The 27,679-nt window shown below is 47.5% G+C and overlaps 1 protein-coding gene across 2 annotated transcripts in view; it reads right to left on the reverse strand.

Moving 5' to 3' along the window:
- The window catches only part of dapk1 (death-associated protein kinase 1), a 64,238-nt gene that overhangs the window by 9,126 nt on the left and 27,433 nt on the right, over nucleotides 1-27,679 (reverse strand). For both annotated transcript variants that reach the window (XM_076270655.1, XM_076270654.1), the window contains exons 4-22: nucleotides 25,571-25,709; nucleotides 24,626-24,755; nucleotides 23,622-23,670; nucleotides 23,436-23,462; nucleotides 20,683-20,835; nucleotides 19,717-19,762; nucleotides 19,518-19,607; nucleotides 18,914-19,006; nucleotides 16,168-16,287; nucleotides 13,697-13,795; nucleotides 13,389-13,487; nucleotides 12,325-12,423; nucleotides 11,548-11,745; nucleotides 10,354-10,551; nucleotides 9,018-9,116; nucleotides 5,362-5,439; nucleotides 4,075-4,291; nucleotides 1,597-1,782; nucleotides 1,020-1,217 (exon numbers count right to left, since the gene is read on the reverse strand). In XM_076270655.1, coding sequence (XP_076126770.1) covers nucleotides 1,020-1,217; nucleotides 1,597-1,782; nucleotides 4,075-4,291; nucleotides 5,362-5,439; nucleotides 9,018-9,116; nucleotides 10,354-10,551; nucleotides 11,548-11,745; nucleotides 12,325-12,423; nucleotides 13,389-13,487; nucleotides 13,697-13,795; nucleotides 16,168-16,287; nucleotides 18,914-19,006; nucleotides 19,518-19,607; nucleotides 19,717-19,762; nucleotides 20,683-20,835; nucleotides 23,436-23,462; nucleotides 23,622-23,670; nucleotides 24,626-24,755; nucleotides 25,571-25,709 — 2,318 coding nt within the window. The remainder of the gene's footprint in view (nucleotides 1-1,019; nucleotides 1,218-1,596; nucleotides 1,783-4,074; nucleotides 4,292-5,361; nucleotides 5,440-9,017; nucleotides 9,117-10,353; nucleotides 10,552-11,547; nucleotides 11,746-12,324; nucleotides 12,424-13,388; nucleotides 13,488-13,696; nucleotides 13,796-16,167; nucleotides 16,288-18,913; nucleotides 19,007-19,517; nucleotides 19,608-19,716; nucleotides 19,763-20,682; nucleotides 20,836-23,435; nucleotides 23,463-23,621; nucleotides 23,671-24,625; nucleotides 24,756-25,570; nucleotides 25,710-27,679) is intronic.

A 27,679-nucleotide genomic window follows, 5' to 3' on the forward strand; every position in this document is an offset into this window, starting at 1 on the left:
CCTCTGCCTCTTTTAATATTTCAGCTTGAGGGGAACTGAGCAGTCTCTTAACCCAGCCGTCTCATTCCCACACACTCACACACACTTACAGAGACACACACGCACACACTTACACAGACACAGACACAGACACAGACACAGACACACACACACACACTAATGAATGGAGGAGTGAGTTAGCACAGGGAAAGAATAAATGATGCCCTTCCTAAAGGCAGAGTCTGCTAAGGTTGCAACAACAGTGGTGCATCATACAGCTGACCTGACCCCTCTGCTCCCCTATGCATGACTCATGCAAAAAAAAAAAAAAAATAAAAAAAAAAAACACATCATATTTAATTACGCCCGCTATAGTCACAGTGAGTGGATCCTATGCTTGCGTGACGCCACGTTCTGACGAGTGTCAGTGCTCCATGACAGAACGAGTTCAGCTAGTCTCCCCGGTGCATGAGTGAGAGAGGGAAGGAAAGATATAGAAAAATGCCAGAGCAGGAAGACTGCGACGGGAACCTCCCACGCGCGTTTGTGAGAGAAGGCCAGTGTGGGAGGAAGAGAGTGAATGCAGAGAGAGAGAGAGAGAGAGAGAGAGAGAGAGAGAGAGAGAGAGAGAGAGAGAGAGAGAGAGAGAGAGGGGGGTGGAGTGTGCACAAGATGAAGGTAGAGAAGAGAAGAGAGGCCAGGAGAGGAGAGAGACAGAGAGGCAGAGGGGTGCCCACAGCAACAGAGAGCGATGGGGTAAGGATGAGAGAAAGAGATTCACTCAGCTACAGAGAGGAAAGAACAATAAAATGTCATCGAGAGAGATGAAGAGAGCATTGGAAATAATGAAAAAAGTCAAGCCAGACAGAGACAGAGGGAGTGTGTGTGTGTGTGGGAGAGAGAGAAAGAAAAACAGATAGATAGAGAGATAGATAGATAGATAGATAGAGACGGAGAGAGAGAGAGACAGAGAGAGATTTGCATCCTGAGAGGGAGAGTGAGAGCAGCAGCAGCCCTGGTGTTGTTTGTCTGGCCCTCACCTATGTTGTCCTCGGGCAGGGTGAGGGCTTTGAGGAAGCTGAGCCAGAAGGTGACCTGGTTGAGCTGCGTCTCGTACGGCTCCTCCAGGCTGAAGAGCACCAGGTGGACGGCCGTGCTGTCGTTCGCTGCAAAGTAGTCGTACGAGCAGTAATACACCGGGTTGCCAGAGAACTCCCACACGCTGAAATCCCCCACTCCTAGAAAACAGACAGCAAGAGAGAATACAATACTTTAATGAGAATGTTCCAGTATTCCAGATATGCTTCCAAACGGATCTTGTGATGGGTGCATTAGCAGGTCATGCTAATGATGCTAAGGTAATTTTGTGAAAGATTAAAAATTATAGAAAAGGAGAAAAATCCCACAATTCATTGGAAATGAAAAATAATCTTCACTTAAAATAGATCACAATCATAAAAACAGTACATGATTAATCTTAATTCTTTTCAGTATATACTAATACAATCCATCAGATCTAAATTCAGCAGATTAACATTGTAGTGACTATTAGAAAGACTAGTTTGTGTTAATGAGCTGAAGGGAACATGACTGTAGATGGCTGATGCGGACACTCACCGTTGACGTTGGCGTTCTGGATGTCGATGGCCTTGGTGGCCTGGTCGTCGGCTGAGGAGAGAGCGCTGTGCATGGGGCTGAACACCTCCAGCACCCCTTTGGTAAGGCTGGGCTCAAACATCATGCTGCGACTCCGCACGCTCACATTCTCACAGCCCGGGTACAGGTTGGATATGCTCACCGAGACTGGACACAGAAACGGACACGGACACGGACACGGACACGGACACGGACACGGACACGGACACGGACACGGACACGGACACGGACACGGACACGGACACGGACACGGACACAGACACGGACACAGACACAGACACAGACACAGACACGCACACAAAGCAGAGAATGGAAATATATGTAAATAACATTACCATATTAAATGCATCACATTTTTTTATAGCTAGACTGACAATTTCTAAATATAGTCATAACATAAATCCAAAAGGGGCAGTTCTGCTTTTGGCCACAAGGAGGAGCTGTTGTCCTCTGCAAGTGCGAGCACAAATACATGCCGCCTCAGCAGCTGTGTCAAAAAAAAATGAGTTTCGATTAAAAGGGCCTTCATGAAAGGTCTCCTTCTCTCACGGCCTGGGTGGACATGCATGCCTCAGATGTTTGTGTTCATAGAGAACGTCTCAATCTGATAGGTGAGGAGAGACGTTAAAAACCTGTCGACGACACGGCTGGCGAGAAGTAAGACGAATCTGAAATTAGCATCACAGTAGCAGATGAAGAGATTAAAAAGGGTGGTTTTAATAAAGACTTCAGCAAGTATTCTTCAGCAGCCTGTAAAGACGTCTGATCCCTTGTCAGATAGGCCTGCTCACAGAATACCAAGAGACCGGCTCATTCCAAAGAACATTAACAAAGGTGAAGATATTCCTGTGAAAACTAAATTGACTATGAACTCCATGTGAAACTATGTGGAAGGCTGAACACAGCCCCTTGGCAAGTGGCAGAAATCTTGCGACACCACAGATGTAGGGAGGGTGCCAGATCATGAAACACAAGCATGAAAATGTGTTTCATAACAGTCATGTAAGACCATCTAAACCAAGTGAAAGTATGCTTGATACTATATCTCTAATCTAGGACACTGTATTTCTTTTTTGCTTCATCCATACATACACCTTACTCTGATTGCACTACATGTACCTAGTCATTCCTAAACTAAGTTGCTCTCCAAAAAAGAAAAAGTCATCCACAAAAACAATTCAATAAGTCTTCTGTTCCTCCCAGAGAATGCCTGCTTGTGTCTACACTTCTCTGCATTTGTACTGCTCTCTCACACGTGGTGTATTTTAAGGCTGAAGAAAAGAAAAGAACGCGTTGAGGGATGCTGCTGTTGACAGCCGCCGGGATTCTGCGTTCTCCTTCTCGCCTCCGGAATGTGTTTGTCACACCGTGCTGCGTATGTCTCCCTCCCTCATCAGCTATGCCAAGAGGCGCCACAGAGAGAGAGAGAGAGAGAAAGAGAGCGCGAGAGAGAGAGAGAGACAGAGAGAGAAACACAGCCGACAGAGGCTGCAGCACGACTCAAAGAACTCTGTCGAGCTTTATTAACTTACAGATGTCTACCAGAGGAAGTTGGCAGCTTCTAAAGAGGTGCAAAGACACTAAGAATAAAGGGAGAAAGATGGAGAAATAGACTGACACAGTAGGAGGAAAGGAGAGAGAGAAGTGAGGGAGGGAGGTGGGAGAGAGAGAGAGAGAGAGAGAGAGAGAGAGAGAGAGCTTTTTCCATGGACTGTCTCCCCTCGATGAGCTCAGAGCATTTTAGGAAGGCTGCCAACTCTCTCTGGAGCCCAACCCTGGTCAGATGGTGTCAGAGACACGTCCATCACCGGACAGCAGATATCGAACCAGAGATGCGCACATTAGCCTAGTCTTTTCAATCATCACTAATGCCCAATAGCCTTTTCTATCCGTAACAGTACCTTTTATAATGATGCACTGCTTTCCTGGCAATAAATCTCAGGCTTGGGCGAGGTCCTGAGCTGGTAGCCATGTAATTGGGTCAGCGAACTGAACCCAATTACCTATTGAAGTGAAGCACCTGGTGTATGGAGGTCATGTGATCAGCCATACTGTATGGCTGGAACTAGCATGTCTGAGTTAGGCTATAAAGTGTTAACCTCGAAAAAAAAAAACAGAATGTGCCGTTTGTGCCAATCTAGATGAAGGGCACTGCTTCAGGGTTGAGGTTATCTCTTTGTGCACATTCAGGTGTTCTTGGTACTGTGTGCCGGATTGTAAGTGCTTGACTAGCAAATGCCAATATTAATGTGGATCAAACTGATAGAGCAACTAGCTAACACCAAAATGATGAAGGGTTCCACACCTAGGAAGCACATATGCTGATGAACAGGTATGTTTGTATGTTGTGTTGGACAAAACAATCTGCTTTTAATGATTACTGAAATGTAAACAATGAGTGTACGTCTGTTTTTGACTGTGAATGTGAACGTGCTCTACCTGCAGGTTTGGAGTTGATGGGGGAGGCGGGGTGGCGGGCAGTGTTGGACAGTCGGGGCCTGCGCCTCCTGAAGAAGCTGCGCAGGATGCCGCACTTGAGTGACTCCAGCAGTGTGCTCTTGCCGGAGCCCGTGTGTCCGAACAGCTTGAGCTTGATGCGGGGCTGGGCCGTCTGCGAGGGACGCAGCTGCTGGATGTAGCCCACTTTATGGTTGTCCTGAGGGACCAATCACAGCCATTTACATTTCACCACAGCCAATGGGTGCCAGTGTGTGTGTGTGTGTGTGTGTGTGTGTGTGTGTGCGTAAACCAAATGGCATGCCGCCAAAAGAATATTAATCGGATTTGTGATTCGTTCAGAGCGCCTTGTACAAAACCTTTTGACAGAAATGAATTGCATTTAGTCAAGGTTATATCATTTCAAGTAAATGAAAGACTTTCCTTTTTATGGACCAGGTTAAGCTACACAGCCATAAAAGCCTAAATGAAATGAATGCATTGTGAGAGCAATTATTTTATGGTGCTGTCCGAAAAGCAGACCAGACCAATTAGCACAAAAACTGCACAGGCAGAGGCTAATTAACCAGATGTGAGATGGGGTCGGAGAGACTCCCACCCGCTTACCCACATCCCAACTGCACTCTGCTGACCTACATAGTGTGTTAAAAGCGCGTTTAGCATGTCTCCAAGAACATAAAGAAGACAAATGTAAAGCAGGAGTGACTATGCATCGCATTTAATGCCATTAAAGTGTCCTTTAGATGGTACCCTTAACACATTGCACAAAATATTATATTGCAATATATATCTTGGCTATGATAAGGTAATAAAGCTAGATATTAATCTATTTAGGGAATGTTAATTGAGATGATTCTAGCTGCACTCTCACACTATTATGGTGCAGCGTAGGCCACAAGGCTGACCACTGCCATCAATAAATGCCCTAAAGGTGCTACCCAGACCAAAGAGAATAGCAAATACAGAAGGCCTAGCAGAGGAGGCCATATACAGTGGGGATATGAGAGAGAGAGAGAGAAGTTTAGATCTATGTCTGTGCACTGTTTTATATGACTGCTTTGGCAATGCAAATGGCCTTTTTTGTCATGCCAATAAAGCACCATTGAATTGAATTGAATTGAATTGAATTGAATTGAATTGAATTGAATTGAATTGAATTGAATTGAATTGAATTGAATTGAATTGAATTGAATTGAATTGAATTGAATTGAGAGAGAGAGAGAGAGAGAGAGAGAGAAAGAGAGAGAGAGAGAGAGCTGACTTTCTTACCTTCTTCAGTTTGCTCAGCAGGAGGGCGATGTGCTCATGACCCTCTGCACCGGCCAGGTCCTCCGCCGTCTTGCCATCCTGAGATAGAAGGGAAAAAAACAGGAGGAGGATTATGGAACCGGAGCAAACAGATGAGGAACTGGAGAGAATATGACAGGACGCGCACAGAACCAGGGAGGAACACGAGCCACAGGGTCACTCAGGTGAAGCAGGAACAAGCCGAGGGAAGGAAAGCCATCTGGACATCCAGAGAGATATTCACGTGGTCAAGCCTTGCACTAAGTGCAGTTATCAAACTCCATGAAATGTCTGCCATGACTGTATTGAGAGTCATTCCAGTTAAGCCCTGGTGAGCCCAGAACACACACATACACACACACACACACACACAAGAAGGCACATCAGTGGGGCAGCTTAGAGTTAATAACAGCTTGCCGAGTTCCGCTCAGCTGAGTGAGTGACAGGTCTATCAGACTCCCATTCCATCTTCCCCTCATGTCAACTGGGACCTCCTGCACTATAATAGGTGCTGCCAGAGGTGTGCCAGTCTACCCCCACCTCTCTCTCACACACACACACACACGCACACACGCACACACGCACACACGCACACAAGCACACAAGCACACACGTCCTGACTCCCTGCCCGCAGGATCGCTGTGGATTGGCTGATTGAGGCCCTGCGCTCACACCAGTGTGAGATCATTAGAGTGTGCAAATCGATAGGCTGGCTAAAAGTGTGGATGCATCCCTGGGAAGGCAGGCAGGCTTAAGACCATAACACAGAAGACACCGGGCGGCAGCGGTCGATTACCGACGGCCTTTCACTGGACTGCAACTGAAGCGTGGACGTGCTGTGCTAAGGACCACTGGGAAACACTACATGTGCATATGATGCATACTACACACACACACACACCCTCCATTCACACATAAACATAACATTTCATCACTCTCAATATATGCAGACTCAACAAACACACAACAAAGATGTTCACACACACACACACACACACACACACCTTGAGACCACAGGAGAAGCACTTGCTCACCACAACGTGCCGCTTTCCCACTGAGCTAGCAGTGCGACCCCACCGGCCAGACCTCACTCAGCACCACATTAGACATGCTGGTGCTGCAGTAACTAACACACACACACACACACACACACACACACACACACACACACACACACACACACACACACACACACACAAAGTGGTGGATCCTACAGAGGTATAATCCTTCACCCAAACACACACACACATACAGATATATAGTAACACAAGGTGGGATATATATGATTCCACCCATGTACTATCATATCAGCAAATGTCTACATGAACCGGTCCATATTTGCACAGAATCATTTTCAACAACAAACAAACATGCGCACTAATGTAACACATGGCCGAACATGTTGATGAGAACGTGCCAATACACCTAAAACACACATCCACGCAGACATACACACAGTCCTAAGCATACACACACACACTTTAATAATCATATCCCGAGGACGAGCAGCTGAAACAGTGAGGAGGGAGGAGAGGAGAGGAGAGGGGAGGAGAGGGGAGGATGGAGAGGAGAGGGAAGGAGAAGAGAGAGGAGGAGGAGAGGAGGAGGGGAGAGGAGGAGAGCTGTGAGAGGAGCAGAGAGGAGAGGAGAGGAGAGGAGTAGAAACCAGGGAGTGCGAGAGCAAGCGGTCAGCCTGTGTGTCGGCTGCTGAGTGGAGTGTGATGACGCGTGCGTGTGGAAATGAGCATGGGCTCATGGGCCATTATGCACAAACCGAGCTGCTGCTAGTGCCTGCGCCCCGGCCAAAACAGCTGCCGCCTGCCACTGCACTCCTCCATTTGGTGTTCCGCAAGCCATCCCTCGCTCCTCTCCACCCTCCCTCCCTCGCTCTATTTGTCCCTCTCTCTTGCTTAGAGCCCATAGGTCACCATCTATCGATTTAACACTTTCAGGGGTGTTCTTTTTCAACACAGGGGGTAGCGGAAGAGTGTCCATCTCCTCTAGATGAGTTGAAATCTTGGGCACTTTCAGCAAACTCCACGCCTGCACTCTGCTAGCAGGCTGATATGGAGGGAGTCATTGTCTGTGCTACAGCAACACACAAGCAGCCTCAGCAAGACAAATAAACGATAATAAATAACATACATGGGAGCTCATAAATAATAACATTATTTAAACAAAAATAAACTGCAGTCATAAATACGGGAAATGCAGGGAAATAAAAACGAGATAAAGACTATTCCAACCTTACCACAATTCATAGAGATTTAGTTCAGCCATTGGGAGTACATTACTATTTCAGAAGGTGCAGACCCTGCTGCCAAGAATGAATTATGGATCCTCATAGGGGCCTTCTATAATGTACATGTACAGTGCATCAGCCATCATGCAATATTAACACTGCCAGTGGCAGAGAGAAAAACCACTGATTCCAGCCGTTGCCCTGGACCCGGTCAGTCAAGAAACAGTCACACACATGTGTAGACAAACACACGCACACACACACAGTGACCTTTGTGTCCAGAGCAGGCCTGAAGAGGAAAGTGAGGGTGAAGGTTATTGATTGGGAATGTTCCCCTGTCTGTTCAAAGCCAGATGTCCTTCAACTTTACCCCTCCACCCCCCCCTCCTCCCACTCTCCCCCAGACAGGTTCAGAGGGAACACAGAGAGATGCTACTCCACTTTTTAATTAAGAGTTGCTCTCTGGGGACAATGGGAAAAAAAGAAGAATCGCTCTTGGTTGACGCACATACACACACCACAAGTGCAGGCAGACACTCTCTCTCTCCATCTCTGCCACACACACACACACACACATTTTACAGAGTAAATGAAAAGGAAATACTACATATGGAGACCATAACAACAGCCAACAGGAAGCTAAAAAAAAAAATCAATGGTGAAATGTACGTACAGTGTACCACACACACACTTTCTCTCATTCTGCAATGACTCCGACTTGCGAGCGATCAATGTCTTAGCAGATTACAATCACTGCCTAGTTGCTTCCCATATCTTATTCCAGGCCGAATACTCAGGCCTGAGCTCAGAACTCCAGAGACAAATCTCCAGCAGAGGCCGATCGAATGGAAACACCTGCCCTGTTCCTATTCGCCAGCTCTCCGACTCCTCGCATACAGTCACAGAATGGAAAATGGATATTAATATTCCCGCTCACCAACAAATGAACTGCTATTTGAAGAGAGAAAATGAAAATGTGTCATTAGCCTCCTAACGCATGGTAAATCAACACTTCGTCTGGGCTGTGATTCACTAGCAGACTCCCCTGGGTTATAACCAAGCCAGCCAGAACACAACCTTCATGTTGATTATAGATGGCCTGGCTCCAAGCCATTATGTCCTTTTTCCTATTATGTCTCCGCGGCATAAAGGGAATTTACTCGAGCCCAATGATAAGATTCATGTCTCAATATCTATCTTTACCTCCTCCTTTCTCATCCTCTCTTTCCATCTTTTTCTGTTTTTGCTTCTGTCTATTCTTTCCATTGTTCTCTCCTCTCCCCCATATCAGATTTCAAAATGATCATTACTCCCGTGGCATCACTGACCATACTGCAGGTACGGCTGATGGATGTGTTATGCGAGTGGTTGGGGTATATAAATCACTGTTGCTTACGTTGGTGACAGCATCTGTGTTGGCCCCGGCAACGCAGAGGTGTCGCACCACCTCCAGAGCACCACTGTTGGACGCCAGGTGCAGCGGGGTTCTTCCAAACTGTAGAGGATCAAACACAAGAGGAAAGCAACCATTAGTGCACACACACACACACACACACACACACACACACACACACACACACACACACACACACACACACACACACACACACACACACACACACACACACACACACCTCTGTCGATTCATCTAAGCGAGCTGAGTTTTTTTTATTGTTTAAAGCCAAAAAGGAAACATTATTTCTGCAAACTTTTAATGGCCCTCTCAGTGTGTCTCTTTAACTTCCCTCTGTGTCCTCCTCTTAATCTCTTTCTGTTTCTCTAACTGCTGAAAAAAAAGGAAATAGAAAAGACAAACTGCATGCAGAGGGTTTGCTTTGCTGAGTCTTCTCTTCTAACTGCAGCACAACTCTCTTTGCAATAAAGAGGGGTTGGAGGGGGGTGGTGGTGGTGGTGGTGGTGCTTCAACTTGGGTGCTGGGCGGTGGTGCTGACAGGCCGGTTTCAGTTCCGAGCTAATGGCAGCGCCCTTTTGCCGACAGAAACTAAAACCTTGCATGACGGAACATCCATCTTCCATCAGAACCAGTGTGTGTCCCTGAGAGATGCGAGTGCCTCTCCAGACACGCATCACGAGCAAAACGTCGCAGATCGAGGAAGAGGAAAAAAAAAAAACATTCGGTGATGTTCGGGGCTGCAGGCAAACTCAAACCCATTACTCCTCCTGGAGCCCAAGCACTCTTTATGTGATGCACTGGGCAAAGCTGTGGGGCAGATATGGGAGCCCCGCAGTGGAGGGCAAGGCCTGCTTACAATGCATTATCCCCACAGGGGGAGAGGGATGTCAGGAGGCTAAATTGGATTTCATGATGTGTTCTCTATGGCTCTAGATGAGCATGAGTAAGCGCTACACAGCCAGGGCACCAGTGCCACTGCAGCGTGGCTACTGGCATTAACACATAAAGGATTTGATGTGTATAAAGAGTTACCTGCATGTGTTCTTGTGTTAATGATTCTGAAAATGATTTTTCTTCATTCACATTTCAGAGAACCCACAAGAAAGCTTGCATGCCTGCTCCGTTTAGCAAGTGTTGCTTTTCGGATTGTCTTATATTTGACTAGCAAGAAGACATCTGCAATATGCTACCACAACTAACAATTGTAGACATGTTTTGCATTGAAGGTACCAAATACACTTACTTATCCTTATGTACCTGCACTGAGAGCCTTAGATGTTGGACCGTTGTATTGTGGTCAGGGGGAGGGGTAACTCACCTTGTTGGGGATGTCCAGGTTGGCCTTGGCTGCACAGATCGCCATGGTAACGGGCAGGTTGCCATCCTTGCAGGCGATGTGGAGGGCAGTGTTTCCGTGGCGATCCTGGTGGTCGGCGGGACAGAGGTGGGCAAGCAGGCATCTTGCCACGTCCACCTGGCACCGCCGCACGGCCAGGTGCAGCGCAGTGTGACCGTCCTGCAACATACACACACACACACACACACACACATACACACAGATGTGAACATGAGCTAAATTATAACAAAACAACACATGTATGTTCCCTTTCTCTCTATCTCTCACTCCCTCTTCTGCACATCACATCCATCATTAAGCAAGCACAAATGCATCTCTTCATCATTTCATCACACACACATCGATGCACATTTACACACTATTTCCCAGCGCCACTAATTCCTGCATGTCCTCTAAACACCCTCCTACATACAAAGAGAGAGGGGGAGAGAGAGATAGAGAGAGAGAGAAAGAGAGATAGAGATAGAGAGAGATAGAGAGAGGGAGAGAGCTACTGCTCTCAGAACTCAGTAACTGATTTTCCCTGCTATTGGTGCAGTGGTACACCTACAGCATATAGACTAGGACAGGTGACTGGCCCTATAAGATCCTTTATTTCACACTAGCCTGACAGATGATGATCCTCTAAGTGGTTAAGTACTGGCCTCTTATGCTTGGAGCGTAGGAGGGAAGCCTTCATTAGAGTCTGTGTGTGTGTGTGTGTGTGTGTGTGTGTGTGTGGTAGAAATAGAGAGAGAAAAGATAAGGAACATAAGGAACAGAGTGACATTCAGGTTGCCTCCCATTTTTATCTGGAGTGTGTATCAAACAGTGTTTGTGTTACGGTAGCTAGCTGATACGTAGCTGTGTAGTATGCACGTTGTGTAAACCTTCCTCCCAGTGCCTTAACAGATGTGCTAGCAAAATATGCTAGAGCCTATGGGTTTTAGCTCACATTCCACTTCCAATCTGAGGTGCTGCAAAAGATGCTAGAGCCTATGGGTTTTAGCTCACGTTCCACTCCCAATCTGAGGGCTAAACTAACGCAGGTTACCTGTGCATACAGTATGTAGTGTAGGAAGGTGGGAAGCTGTAAACATCATGTCACCAAAGCACATTTTTTTAACCTGATGGTGCATACATCATGTACATGTGTTCATTATGCACTGAATTTACCTTATCGGTGGAGGTCAGTTCGGCCCCATGTTCCAGCAGGCAGGCCACGATGTCTCTGAAGCCACGGGCGGAAGCCGTCAGCAGGGGACTCTCGCCCTCACGGTTGCGTGCATTCACGTTGCAGCCCGCCTCGCATAGAGCCCGCGCCACCGACGAGTAGCCGTGCCACGCTGCACAGTGCAATGGTGTCTCATGCTCCTGCAGCGCAGAATGAGAGAGAGACAGAGAGAGAGAGAGAGAGAGAGAGAGAGAAAAAGAGAAAGAGTTGTGGGCATGAGGAGTTGACCTTTGACCTCTGCCGTGGGCTGACGGCAGAGCTGAGTTACGTAATGCAGGTATGATCAGAGTGCGATGATGTGGTGGAGAGAGAGGATGCCCCGGGTCAGGGAATTACTTATCGTCCTGTATTCACAATGTGTGGCCAGTCTACTCTGCAGAGGAGGACAGATGGTGCAGGCATACACATAGAGCCCAAATGCACACAGACATATCTACAGCAAACATTATGAAATGTCTATATTCATTTCCACATTTCCAAATCTTATCTCTAGATTTTTATAAAAATGTCACTAAAAGTGAATTAAATTAGCCCCGGAGAAGCTGAAGTATGTACATTTCTCCACAAACTACCAGTGCTGGAGTGGGCTGAGGAAGGGAATGGGAGTGTGGCTAAAGTGATGGTGCTTATTTAATCAGGACTGGCCAGCCAGGTGTTCCCACATGTTTGCACAGATGTGCGCGTGGTTCCATGAAGACGTCTGTGGTGGGGTTACCTACCCTGTCGACCAGGTCCGGATGGGCGTGAATGCTGCAAAGGTACTGCACCACGTCCACGTTGCCGTACCGCGCGGCGACGTGGAGTGCCGTCTCTCCTGACTGGACAGAGGGGGGAAAAGAGAGGGAGACAGAGAGAAGGTGAGAGGAGGAAAAGAAAAGGTTAACAAGGGATGGAGAACAACAAAAATGAACAGGAACACATTCAGTTCAATTCAATTGTATTCATATAGTGCCATTAACAGCTAAAAATAGTCTCAAGGTGCTTTAGACACGGCCCAGGAGTTTCACCCATGGCCCTTTCAGTGCTCGGAGTGGAGAGGGTGGATGCTGATGGGCACAGCAAGTGCTAACTGCTGCCAAATGCTGACCAGCCCTCTAACTGCTAACGTCAGGCTGGGGGGGGAGGCCTGGAGGACAATTTGCATCCCATAATGAGGCGACAGTCTGGCAAAGCGTGTCTGAGTAGGTTCTGCCGCAGTTCCTGCCAACTGGGATTTGGAAGGCCGACAGCATGTGTGCAAGCACACAGCCACACACACATATACATACATACATACATACACACACATACACTTCGAACACAAAACACATGGATTTGTGCACACATACACACACACACAGGCATCACAGACTGCATAGCACAGCTCGGCGGTGTAGCCATGGCAACTATGAGCAAGCAAGTCAGAGGAGCGGCAAAGCGGTGTTGCCCTGCAGAAGGAGCTATAGGAGAGTTAACCTTCACAGACAAGTTCACACACACACACACACACACATTGATATACACACACACATTGATGTACAGACACACATACATACATGAACACACATAAAAGTAGGCACCCCTATAGCTTGTGTGTAGGTACACAGATAAGCCACCAGTGCACACATATACCCACTGATACTGTGACTTAACACCAAACACATACATCCATGCACTCACATGGTGTTTCTCTGTGTGTGTGTGTGTTTTTTTTTGTTTGTGTGTGTGTGTGTGTGTGTATATATGTGTGTGTGTGTGTGTATGTATGTATGTATGTATGTGTGTGAACGTGTACGGGACGCACCTTATCTTGGGTGTCCAGAGGGCATCTCTTTTCATGGAGGAATTTCAAGGTCTCGATGTGGCCGTGCCTGGCTGCGTAGTAGATAGCGTTGGCACCCGACTGGGAGACGGAGAGAGAGGGGCACAGAGACATTTCTCAAGGCTCTAAGGATGGCCACATCGATAAATAATGGGCTCCATATTCCATTAAGGTCTCTGTTCTAATGCAATATTGAAAAGGTGAGAGGTGATGGGAAGACAGGAGAGGTGGAAACACGTGTGTGTGTGTGTGTGTGAGAGAGAGAGACTGTGGTGTCAGTGCGGTTGCACCTTGTCATGAACTTGGATCTCGGCTCCTTTTCTCATCAGCACGTCAATGATCTGGATGTTCCCGCAACCGGCTGCAATTAGTAAGGGGGGCGTTCCATGCTGAAATGTATCACACACACACACACACACACACACACACACACACACACACACAGAGAGAGAGAGAGAGGAGGATGAGAATGAGAGCGATCAGCATCAGAGTATGATTTCTGCAGCAAGGGTGTGCACTCATAATATAGTGGCTATGACTGTCTCATCATCATTAGGTTCATAACATGACTTTGGAGAAGTGGGGAGGACAAGAGTGTGAGGGAGAGGAGAGGGAGGGCAAGAGAGTGAGGGAGAGGAGAGGGAGTGTGAGTTCCACACAATTAGGGTAAAATCGTTTATGATCGTCGACACAGCGGACACTTAATTGCAACACTGCGAGTTCCCCATCTCTCAGTGGTGGCTTAAGTACTGACAGAAGAGCCAGGGAGTGATGGAGAGAGAGAGTGAGATGGGAGGGGGGAGAAGAGACACAGACAGAGAGGGTGGGTGAAAGAAAGATGGATGGAGAGAGAGAGAGAGAGAGAGAGAGAGAGAGAGATGTTTAATCACTGAGCATGCTGGCTGTAATGTGGTTTTGCATAAATGCATGAGCTATGGGAATATTCCCCTCACACACACCCCCCCACACTCTAACACACACACACACACACACCCACACACACTCTCCCAATCACTGTCTGGCTCTTATTCCTCTTTCTTACATCTGCACACACTTCACACATCAACACACTCTCCTCACACAAACACACATGCTTCATCTCCATCCACCCCCATCTCTCGAACACACCCAGACACACACACACACAGCTGGATGGGTCTGAGCGATGCAATCAGTGGCAAGCTTGTCCGACTCACTTCAGTGCACAGACTACGGTATACTTCCCCCCCCTGCCATCTATCCATTCCTCAAAGGCAAACATGCTTTTCCCCGTAATCGCCAAAGAGATGCTGCCGCAGAGATGCCGTTCACACCTCCTTTGGTGTGGGGCTCGAGCGGGAAATCACAAGGATGACGCTCAGATTTATTTCTCACACACTTCAAAAACCTTTATGGCCTATTCTGTTTTTTTTTTTACCGTACTGCTTGATAAATTAGAAAAGTTGAATGTGATAGGACAGTAATGCTTAATACTCCAACATCTCATCTCAATACACACACAGAAAAAAAACCATACGCCCACAGACTAGACATATTTCACATCTCTCCTCAACAAAGGGAGGCTTTTAACCAACAGCTAATGCAGTAAGGGTGTGGGGAATTGAGAGGGAAGATTTACTTTTATCACTGTAAATAAGACTTTTGCTTCTTTGGGGCAAAGGAACTGAAAAGGCACTCATTTTGTAGACTAGAGCAGGAGTTCCCAAACTTTTCAACCCGCGACCCCCAAAATAGCCCTGCCAGAGATTGGCGACCCCCACTATCCCTGGATGTGACTCAAAAAATAAAATAAAATGTGCGCACCAGCCATACGCACTAGGCTTATCCAAACACGGGCTTAACGACAACACAAAAGAATAGACCAGCCTGTTATGATTTTACATATAGAAATTTACTATATGATAAAAGCAGAATACCTTAGTCAAAAAATAATATCCATGTAACATGAGTGCACATTATTGCTGTCGTGCAAACTTAACTTTGAAACATTACTTTAATTTCCATTTTAACAGAAGAATATCTCAGTCAGAGTAATATCCACAAACTGTTGTAAACATATGTACATTGTTGCTGCGCAAATTTACATTTTGCCAACTATGTTTCAGCGTTAATCTCATCTAATGAGATGGATGCGCGCTATGCGCGGAACACAGCAAGTCCATTCTTGGTTTAATTGTGGAGACGGCCACACGGAGATCATCCTCCACATTTAGACGCGATCTGTATTTGTTTTTAATATATGTCAGTGCAGAGAAGGTCTTTTCGCACAGGTATGTGGAGCCAAACGGTGTCAGTACGCCCATCGCGGCCTTGAATAGCTGTGGATATTCCCTCTCGATTGAAATCCAGAACTCAGCAAGCGTCTTGGAATTAAAATCTGTCTTTAAAGTGCGGTCAAGTGACAGCTCTTTTATTTTTCCCAAATTTATTTGATTTATGGAAATCATTTCGCGACCTACCCCTCGGCGTCCCGCGACCCCCCGGGGGGTCCCGACCCCCACTTTGGGAACCCATGGACTAGAGGGAGTCATATTTCTTTCCCTCTGTGTCTCTCATTCTCTTTGGTCCCCTTGTCTTGTCTTGTCTTTCCATCACTCACTCCATGCATTTGATTTAGTTGAACGGACGTGTGTGTGTGTGTGTGTGTGTGTGTGTGTGTGTGTGTGTGTGTGATGTGTGTGTGTGTGATTGCGTGCTAGAGAGTGTCTGCAAAAACGCAACCCATTTTCCCTTACTCATCCGTGTCCCTGCCGGGTCTAACCTTGTTGGGCTGGTTGATGTCATAGCTGGTCAGGGACCCCAGCAGGTGCTGCAGGCCAGGCACGTTGTCATCATTGATGGCGTGGATGATGGCCTTCATCACAAAGGAGTCTTCCTCATCCTACACAGAAAAGAAAAAAGAACAAAAAAGTTCTTTGATAGCTTTTTTTAATCTATTGGTTGTAGGCTATGGGTAATACAGGTTTGATGGGCAAACAGGAGACCACAGTGAAGTGAAGTTACAGTGATTAATCCACTGTGGGCAAGTTTGACTACATGAACCAGCGCTTTTTGAGCAACCACAACTGAAAGCCCCTGTGTTCCAGCCAAAGTAGGTGCGGACGCGGATTAGCCCCATCACGTCACTCGACAGACACCGATAGGGGAAACTGTAATCTCTTTAAACAGTCGCGGCGTGGCCAAATCCTGTTGGTGTGACACAATACGGTGGCGGCAGCAGCAAACAAACAGCCCACCCGGCTAATCCTATTGAATAATGCAGAATTCTGCAAAAGAAAGTGGCGATTTTCATGCGTTTGTTCCCCCCCACCCCCCCCCCCCCTCGCTTTCTGCCGCTCTCGGTCTCTCGTCGGTTGCAGGGTGAGTGGCTGTGACAGCTCAGAGCCGAGGCTCTACACGCTCAGCTGCACCGCTCCGCTGGAATGACCACGGGCAGGGGATGGAGAGAGGAGGATGGAGAAGAGGGGAGAGGAGAGAGAGAGAGAGGGACAGAGAGAGAGAGAGAGAGAGAGAGAGAGAAGGGATAGGAGGGAGAGGAGTGATCAACCCACGCTGCTCTGACAAACCCGGTGTTCCAGCAGCACTGTGACTGCTGCTGCCAGCCAAGACAGCCCCTATGGCTGTGCACGCACACACAAGCACACGCACACACACACACACACACACACACACACACACACACACACACACACACACACACACACACACACACACACACACACACACACACACACACACACACACACACACACACACACACACACACACACACACACACACACACACACACACACACACACACACACACACACACAGATAGAGAGTGGAAGACCATCAGAAACACCAAATACACACAATTTCACAGAGCCACTCTGCCACACACTTTACTTACTTATTTACACACACACACACACACACACACACAAACGTTCATTTTGATGGAACTACCACTGGGTTAGATTACAAGGATCAAAAGACAAGTGGGTCATACTAGTGGCTGAGATCTCAGTGGCATACTAGACACAGTGGCAATTACACGACAAAAGGCCAATCTCCCCCTGTTAATGGCCACATTTCCACCACAATCCCGCTCCTCTGTCCCACAAAGAGAGGATGTGCTTTACTGCACCCTGGCCTCCTCTTCTGGGTTTACCTCCAGCCACACACACGCACCCACCACAAAGGAAGACCCTTTAAAAGCCATTTGGGGAGACAGGGGTGGCGGCTTTAACAACAACAACAAAAAAAACCTCACATCTGCCAAAAACAGGAGGGGAAATCTGTGGTTAAGAGCACGTCGTCTCGGCAACGGGTGTCGATCACACCCTTTTCCTGTATACAAAACAGCAAAACCACAGGTTCTCTTCTTACCCCGACTGCACACCCAGAGAGAGAGAGAGAGAGAGAGAGAGAGAGAGAGAGAGAGAGAGAGAGAGAGAGAGAGAGAGAGAGAGAGAGAGAGAGAGAGAGAGAGAGAGAGAGAGAGAGAGAGAGAGAGAGAGAGAGAGAGAGAGAGAGAGAGAGAGAGAGAGAGAGACTCAGTGGGTGTCATGACGGTTAGAAAAGGGAGGTGGCTGGGACACGCAAACAAAGGCATGTGCATGTTATCTCTCCTCTTCAACCAAGCTGAGGCGGTAGGAGAAATCGGTCCGAGATCTTCATCTCGCAACCACTCAGGAAATGAGCTAACCTCAGGGCCAAACTGATACCATTCGTTCATCCGTTTATTCTGTTGGCTGAAGCCTACATCAGTTTGAGATTGAGGTGGTTATTATATATCTATCTAAATACCACCAAAATTGCATGAATTAAACCTTTATCAAAACTGACTTGATATTTAGCCATTCCCAAGAAAGGATGGCGGGGAGCTTAACCCCTTTCTACATGCAATATGAGGTCAAAAGAACATTTATTCACATTGCAGCTGCAAAACAGAGGCCCTGACTGTTCCCATTTGGCCAATCATTAATCACAAATGCACAGGGCCTTCGAGGGAGCCTGGACACCTGTGTGATATGTGTCTTTCCACCTTCACTTCCTGGAGTCTGGAGGTCCAAACAAATTCTGTATTTTATTACCCACTGTGACCCCTGGGTCTGTAATGAATCAATGAATGATTAAAAGCCTTGGGGGGTGTAGAGAGAGAAGTAAACAAAAACAAAATCGAGCGTTAAACATTAAAACTGAATTGAGTATTCAGGGATTATGTCCACACCTCTTCAGCCATTCCAGAACAAACCTCCATTGTCATTATATATATATATATATATATATATATATATATATATATATATATATATATGTGTGTGTGTGTGTGTGTGTGTGTGTGTGTGTTTGGAGTGCTTTAGTGTAATGAACTTTGACTCAGCAGAGAGTGTGTGTTATGGATGTGGTCTCTTTCCCTGGCTCTGTGGACAAGTAATTAGGTGAGATGGCACGCGTGGGGCTCAGTGTGTGTGTGGTTAGGGCTCATTTGCCCTTTCGCCTCGTCAAAGGCCACGTCTTACCAGTGTGTCTTCGCTGCGCGCCACGCTCATGTTGCTTCTGGACAGGAAGGAACGCGACAGACGGTTGCACAGCGAGATGAGCCGCACAGATTGCTATGGAGAGAGAGAGAGAGAGAGAGAGAGAGAGAGAGAGAGAGTGAGAGAGAGAGACAGAGAGAGTTTAGCAATTGAGGGAAAGAGAGTGCTGCATACACCATGACACAAGGCAACAATTCGGAACAATTGAGACAGCATGCCTGTTGGGAGTAGCAGTACAAATGAACAGACTGGATTTAAGTCCTCAGCATTTCGATGCTTCTGAATAACACCAACACTAACAAGTTTTCGCCTCAACCTCTGTGCCTCTGTGGTTGTGCAATGTTATAGGTATTGCTCCACTGTGGCTTACATACTATGGTGCTATTTTACTGCAATGTTCTACCAACGCTTGACACATCTTGGTTGGGACAACAAACAACCACATCCTTTCTAACGTCCATATTTTCAGCTGACATTTTATCAGTGTATCGCTTTTTCTCAAGTATATACGTTCGCGATTCTGAGAATCAAGAGAACCTTGAAAGTACAAACAACTGCTGCGAGTGGCATCGAGTTGTAAACAAACCTTCCATTTTCTCCTCGCGGCAAACTTCTTGAACTTCTCCATGTTCACCGCAGACTCCTTTCTACTAAGTGCCTGTTGTGTGTCCTTTGGCTGGGACCGAGTGAGAGAGAGGGACAGAACAACAGTGAGATTCGCCCCGAGCCAATCTTTTCAGCTTTAAAATTCATTTCATACACATTAAAAAACAGATGACCCAAACCTTGATCCAGGGATGCTGAAGGCTGTCCTGAATAGTCATTCTTTTTCTGCAGGGGAGGACAAACAGAATCAGACTTCATTCTCTGTTTGCATTACAAAAAAATACTTAACACAGCAAACATGTTTTTTGTAAACATTTATATATATATATATATATTTTTATAAAATGAAACATCTAAACCACCTTACAAAATAAAGTGAAGGAAAATTTGTAAGAGAAAAACCGCACGACAAAAAAAGCATAAAACATGGTGTAGGCCTATCTGATTTGTCGTTTCATGTGACAAACACCTTACAAGGGCAGTGAAATATGACACGTGAAATATACATGAAAGCTAAAGCTGTTTGACAGATTTCATGTCTGCGCTCCATTCAGCAGCACATACAGTATGTTACCAGCAGACACATCGTAATTCCCAGGTGTGGTGTGGTGCATTTTTAAAAGAGCATGCTTGTGTGGGCTGGCTCTGCCATTGTGCTGTAAGGAGCGCTGCCAGCTAACTTCCACATTAGACAAGCTGTGCTTCCCTTTTCAACAGCCCTGTGAAGCTGAATGAGAGCGAGAGGGTGAGAGAGACGCCGGCCTTTGGCAGCTGAGCGAGTGACGGGCGGCGGCCGAGAGATGGCCTACCACAATCTGGTCTGCGGAGGATGAGCCGACGCAAGTGCACAAGCCAAACAGGAAGTGCCGTGGTCAAAGGCTTTCACGGATGCACTTCATGTTCCTGTTTTCCTGCTTCGCTTTGTGCCGTGCCTTGTTTTGTTGTCGTTTTGTATTTCCATTCCGTGATACGACCTTAGTGATGTCGGTAATTAAAATGTCACGTAGTGCTGCCTCGACACTTTGGGTTTTAATGGCATCCTGTGGCGTGGTCAACTCAGACTCAGTTAATCTCTGGTCTCAAAGCTAATGCATTTAGCGAGGGGGTGAATGTAGTGGTAGTGGTGGGGGGGGGCAGTGTCTTACTTGGGATCTTTGATCAGCAGCCTCTTGATGAAGTCTTTGGCCAGGCCACTGGTGTTGCTGAAGTACTCCTCGTCGAACTCATAATCCACCGCCGACACGTTGGCCAGGGTCTCCTGTTTGTTGTCTCCGAGGAACGGGGATGCACCGCTCAGACTGTTGGGGGTGGGGAAGGAGGGGGGTCAAGGAAGTGTTGTGATCATTTCCCTTCTTTGTATCTGGTCAGACAGACCATTGAGCTTAAGTAAGGACATGGGTCATGGGGAGGTCCACCCCCACCATCAATCAACAATCAACATACAATTACCTACAATTTAATCATAGAACTCCAACTCCACAAGGGTCCCCCAGCGAAGCCTTTTGCTTAACTGTGACTAAATAGCTTGTGTCTGGGTTTGGTCAAAGTGGCAAAATATCAAGCAGGGAATTACAAGTCAAATGCAAGTGAGTAAATCTCAACTGGCTCATGCACAATCTGCCCGTCTGTGTTTTTTTGTTTACTGTACGGCAGGAATTTTAAGCGGTGTGTGTATGTGTGTGTGTGTGTGTGTGTGTGTGTTAAGGGGATTTGCCCTGATAAGTGTTTTCACACACATTCACTGCCCGACACCATTTATGGGGTTTATTCATTTATTCACAACTTAACTAAAATAAAGCCTCTGGCGACATGCTTACACAGGCAGAGGTTCTAAGTCATCTTTAAGGTAATGAGTGCTGACTGTGGCAGAGAGCAGAGAGATTACCTCGTTCTCTCCCTCAGACTCCCCCTTATCGCCCAAATGGCTAATTAAGGAAGCCTCCCCGCCAGTCGTCTGTAGGTGGCACGGGTGGAAGCCAACCCAACCCATTTTTTGTTTCAAATGAGGTCTTTGCTGAAATCTGCATTTCTTAAATTACGGCGTGGCAGCTACTGCGGAGGGGGGGGGGGGGGGGGGGGTCGCAGTCAAAGATCATACAGCCAATTAACTGTCGACCGTGGGCTGACAGACGTGATTGGAGGAACTCGGTGAGGAAGGGGGATGGGGGTGGGGGCAGTGTGCGTGCATGTGGGGGGGGGGGGGTTAGGAATGAAGATGAGGAGGGGCAAAACACCTGAGAAAAAAAACTGTGGATGATGGTGATAATAGCCTGATGTCAGGCACTATTTTTACCCAGGGGCTGAGAATGGAGGGGAGGAGAGGAGAGGGGGAGGGGAGAAGAGAGGAGGAAAAGAGGTCTAGAGCTACAGAGACATGGAGATGCCAAGCTGAGGAATAAGCACAGCTCAGGACCAGGGAGAGAAGGAGGTGGAGGAAGAGAAAGGGGAGGAGAGAGAGAGACTACATGATAGACATGTGGAGAGTGAGTGGGTAACATGTGTGGGAGGAAAGGTGGGATTGTAAGATAGAGAGCGGGGGGGGGGGGGGTGGCAGAGAGAAGGACGCAAGAGAGTAGCTTTCAAAAGGAGGGGCCTAAAAAGGACATGAGAGAGAATGGAATAAGATAGACAGACAGGAAGCCTGAGTAAGGAGGATAAGGGAAGGGAGAGGAGAGGAGAGGAGAGAAGAGGAGTAAAATTGGACAACAGGAAAGGAAACATCTGATGTGGAGAGGCAGTTCTGTGAGGAGGAGCAGAGATGAGAGAGAGAGTGTGGGGGTGGAGGAAGAGAAGGATGAGAAGGCGGTGTTGGAGGATGTGGAGAGATGGAGAGATGAGAGAGGAGAGGGAGGAAGTAGGCGGAAAGAAGAGGACGCTCTCAGGCATTACAGGGTCAGGACAGGGCCAAGGGGTGTGTGTGTGTGTGTGTGTGTGTGTGTGACACTGTGTGTGTGTGTGTGTGTGTGTGTGTGTGTGTGTGCGCGCTTGTTTATGCACACGCGAGACCAGGCAAGCGGATGCTTATCGGCAGCAGACGCCTGAGAGAGGTGCTCTGGTTTTCTTCACACAGCCCACTCCTCCTTTCTTACGACCTCTTATCTGCTCCACTACAAACCTGGAGCCCACAGACACACACACAGCCCTGCTTTACCTCTCTCACACACATGCGCACACACACATGCACGCGCACACACACACACAGATAGAGGCTCTATTCAGCACCATCACACTATTTTTCAGTTACATTACAAGTTCACACATGGACACACACAGTTCTTCTTCAGCTTGAACATCGGCACACAAACACACACTGCAGCTCACCTTGTACCCAATCCCCAACATGCATCAACCCTCAGCACTCAACCCTCCTCCAAAGTGCTCTCGCCACACGCACTGAGAGTGCCACGGCTTTAGGTTGACCCGGGGGACAGAGCCTCTGTGACCCCGGCTATTAGACACGCCACCAATACGGCATCAGCATGACAATCAATGGCTCACTTTAGTCTCCCTCCATTCCATGGGTACTCCCATAACTCACACAATTTTTCCCCCTCCCAACCACCCGACAATGAGCACATTTCCCATTTAGTAACAACAACAACAACAACATGTGCCCATGCATGTGCCCATGCTGTTCACCAGCAGTGTCTCCACCAAACTAAAGAGTCCCTCCCTCACCCCTAAATGATTTACAGCATGCGGCACCATTGCTGATCGTAATCACATGCCACTGTTCCATCAGGTTTTATTTCCCTGCTTTGTATAACGGCACCGCAATTACGCACATGGCCTCGCTAGTGGAGTCAATAGGGAGTTGCACACGCCGTGCACATATTTCACACAACGCACGGTGCTAAATCACCATTACTGTTATGGTCTTGAATAAATGAATACTTACAGAATGTAAGTTATCACGCCGACACTCCTGCAATGGAATAAATGAGGAAAGAGGGGGAAAGAGAGACAGAAAAGGGGAAAGAGGGAGGAGAGAAAAGGAGGGGGAAATAAAGAGGGAGTTAAATGGAGAAATGATAGCGCATGAATAATTGTCTGGGAGTGTGTGCAGGGGAACATTAGCGCTCACCACATGTCTGCCTCCAGGCCTAGGGGCTCGTAGTTCACCACTTCTGGAGCTGTGCGATCACACACACACACACACACACACACACACACACACACACACACACACATATAAGTGCACGCACACATACACACAGACCCACACACACACACACAAAACAGTTTAGACAAGGCCACATTTGTTAAGCATATGCACATTGCAGGCTTAATTACATTGTCTATTTAAAGCCAGACAGAGAGTGGTCATAAATATAGAAAATAAACGACTGAGCAAACAGTAACTGCCTTTCATATGATCAGCTTAAACTCTGCTGCATCTGAATCTGAATGAGCGGGAGAGTGTGCCTAAGAGCAGCCCGGCCTCAGACAGGCTGGTTATGGGGACAGTTAGCCCGTCTGCTGCGTTTGAGTGTGTGTTTGCCTTCAGCGCATCTGGTGGCCTCCTGCTGCTCACCCCTTCCTCTTTCACCATGCCATCTCCTGCCACCCAGAGCCTCCTGTGACTGTGTATGTGTGTGTGTGTGTGTGGAGGGGGAGGGGGGTTATGGAGTGGGTGCACATGGGTGAGAGGGATGTGTGTGTGTGTGCACAGTGGGCAGGACAATGGGGCCTGCCTAACTGCCTGGCTAGCTGGCCATTGCTCTCTGCAGTTCATCTGCGGGGTGACGCGCTCTGGAGGTCTATTATCTCCTCCGTCTCAGTGCTCCCTGCTGGCACCACTGGCCCCGGTACAGAGAGGCCTGACTGAGGTACAGAGAGGCCTGACTGAGGGAGAGGGAGAGAGAGAGAGAGAGAGAGAGAGAGAGAGAGAGAGAGAGAGAGAGAGAGAGAGAGAGAGAGAGAGAGAGAGAGAGAGAGAGAGAGAGAGAGAGAGAGAGAGAGAGAGAAACCAGTGCTAGTGCAGGAGGATGCTTTAAATAAAAGATTCTAGAACAGAGCTCTGGATTCCTCTAAGCTTTCCTTATGACCAGATGACCAGTGACCAGATGACCAGTGGAAGCCACTGACCTACAAACTCCGGAGTTCCAAAAATGTTTTTGAAATCGTTGCCAAAATCAATCTTGTGGGCCAGGCCAAAGTCAATGAGCTTAATGCGCGGGTGAGGAGCCGAGCGGTTCAGCAGCATGATGTTCTCCGGCTAGGAAGGAGAGAGAGAGAGAGAGAGAGAGAAATGAAAGAAATTGGGGGGGATGGAGAGAGAAAGGGGGGAATAAGACAACAAAAGAAAGGAGAAAAGAAAGAGAGACATGGAGAGAGTGAGATGGGAGGCACAGGTCAGTCTTCACACAGGATCAGGAAATACGCCACCACACATGGAAATCACATGCAAACCTGGTGAAGCCCTCTCTAGAAAGCAGTAGGCTACTGCAGCCAGGGCTCCAAATACACCTCTTCCATGAAAACACTACTGTACATGAGTGGCCCAATTCACTTTTAATGAACTGGTCTGCTTGCAAATATTTGAGAGAACACATCATTGACTTCAGTGGAAAGCTTCAGGCAGAAAACTGACACCGGTCATATTACATGTCCGGAAGACCACAACAACGGATCAGAGAATCGTGTTTGTGTGTCAGTTCATCTTTAAAGCCGTTTACAGTTCCTCTTCTCCCTCACAAGAATTTGCCGTGTTACCTGATTTACCTGTTCCGTGACCTACTTCTGCTCGTCTTGGCTAACAGGGAAGTGCTATGTACCAGACCACTGAGTGCAGATGAGCAAGCATGCTACGCACAGTGACTCCTTTCAGTCCACCTCATAACTACACAACAGTAAACAATGTCAAGGACAAATTACAGATATAGAGGGATACCGTGACCTGGTACAAGCACTGGCATTGATTTGTTGTGGCTGGTTGGTTGATTTTAGAGGAGCTAATAACAAGCGCTGGGGCGGTTATGCGGACGTGACGGGTGAACGGGGGTTGGTGGACGAGGAGGTTGTGGTGCTGACCTTCAGGTCGAAGTGGGCGATGCGTTTGGAGTGCAGGTAGAGGACGCCGTCCAGGATCTGCTTGAGGAACTCGGTGGCCTCCTCCTCCGTGAGCGACTCCTTCTCGGCCAGGAAGTCAAAGAGCTCTCCGCCGGCAACGCTGCAGGGCAGATCACACACACACACACACACACACACACACACACAAATACATCACAGAGGTCAAAGTTCACCAGTCATCCGGTTGAGTAAATGCTCTAATTATTGCCCTATAGTCACTGTGTTTGCTCAGGAAAAGTAACTTTGAGTTGTAATCAGCACATCGCTGATCGTCAAATGACACCCGCACACTCTGGCATGCCTGTGCATTAAGCAGCGGCTTAGCCAAGGCAACAGAAAGGCAGCACGCAAACTGAAAAGACTGCTGTTAAGACTGCTGAGCCAGAGCCTTGGGGGGTCTTTCAAGCAGAGACGCAGCCAGCCAGCCCCTCTGATGGTCTCTGAAGTCCGCGGTTGAGGGATGGTCAGTAATCAGTGGTTTCGTATGTGGGTAGTTACGTGTGTGTGTGTGTGTGTATATATGTATGTGTGTGTGTGTGTGTGTGTATATATATATATATATGTGTGTGTGTGTATATATGTATGAGTGTGTGTGTGTGTGTGTGTGTGTGTGTGTGTATGTGTGGCCTTCATGAGCCGGACCGCAGGCCTGTTTATTTAGCAGGAAGAGGAAACAGGAGGGCAGCTGTGTGCTAACACTGTGATAGAGCTCCGATAATAGAGCCGCTCGACTGGGCGCAGCCACCACGGCCATACAGCGACACGTCCAGCCCAGCTGCAAAAACAATCAGCAGGCACAGACATATCGCTTACACACTACACAAGAACAACACGCACACTCTCTCTCTCACTCTCCCACATACACACACACACAACTGATGATGTTTTGTGAGAACAGAGGGGGCGGGGGGGTGCCGTATAGAATAACTGAGAACAGGTAGGCCGAGCAGTGAAGTGGAGAATTTGTAACCTAATGTAACCTAAACTTGTTGAAATTCCAGGCTGCAGTGCTGTTGTGGCGCCTTCAGGGCAAAGCACTTAACCTGAGCAAAGGGGAGGGAGGGAGAGAGAGAGAGAGAGAGAGAGAGAGAGAGAGAGAGAGAGAGAGAGAGAGCTAATGGATAATACGTTACAAAATGTGAATAAAGGACATAAAAACCTGCCGTGGGGCAGCCTTGTTTAACAGTAACCATGACTGCCAGACAACAGACCTGTGAGGGGGAATGGGGGGAGGGGGCAACCTGCTCTTCCAGGAGACATGTTTTGGGAGTCCGCAGATGGCATTATGATATGAAAATGGAAATATAATCCACCATAGAAACCATCAAAATTACCACTACCTGATTTCAGTTCAAATGAATCCTGCTCATACTGATTAAAATACATACTGTTCATACTGAATTAAATACAGTCCGTTGAACAGAGGAAGCGAAACTTAAAATGTAAAACAACTTTTAAGTCATAAACTGTAGCATACTGTACAATAGTAGGCCATTCAACACCCTATTCTCATGTACAACAAATCTGAATTGTGTTTGCACAACAAGCAAAATACTAATTATTTAGCATACTGTGATTATGGATTTAATCACTCATTTGTGTAATCCTCTCCAATTCTACAAACAAAGGCGGAAAACAGGATCACGGCACTTGGTTTTGTGGTGCTTTCCACAGTCAGACGCGGTGTTAACTTCCTCTCCTCTCAAACCCACTTGCGTCAACATCAGGGTTTTCAGACAAATATTGACCACTTCTGCGACTTACTTGCTCTCCACATTTCCCCGCCCCGCCCCTGACATTTACTTGCCTTCGCATGAACTCAACAAACACTCAGCATGTCAATATGTGTTTCAGGATACTGCCGACACTCAGTGCTGCACGATATGCACGGTAAACGAGGAACTGAGTGGCTCGTCTCGGGACTCGTTGTGTTGATGAGTTGATAAACATCTCCCTGAGCGTGCAAATAGAGACCTAGCCAGACAGGTCGGGCCACAGTTGCACGGTGCCTTATGTGGCTTCAGGAGCCACACTTCGAGAGGAGTCATCTCCGTGAGATGATGGCAGAGA

This window comes from Alosa pseudoharengus, unplaced genomic scaffold, assembly GCF_046254945.1.
Source record: "Alosa pseudoharengus isolate Yale_2024_CS ecotype anadromous, Long Island Sound unplaced genomic scaffold, YU_APseudo_1.1 YU_APseudo_1.1_scf_6, whole genome shotgun sequence".
Classification (NCBI taxonomy): domain Eukaryota; kingdom Metazoa; phylum Chordata; class Actinopteri; order Clupeiformes; family Clupeidae; genus Alosa; species Alosa pseudoharengus.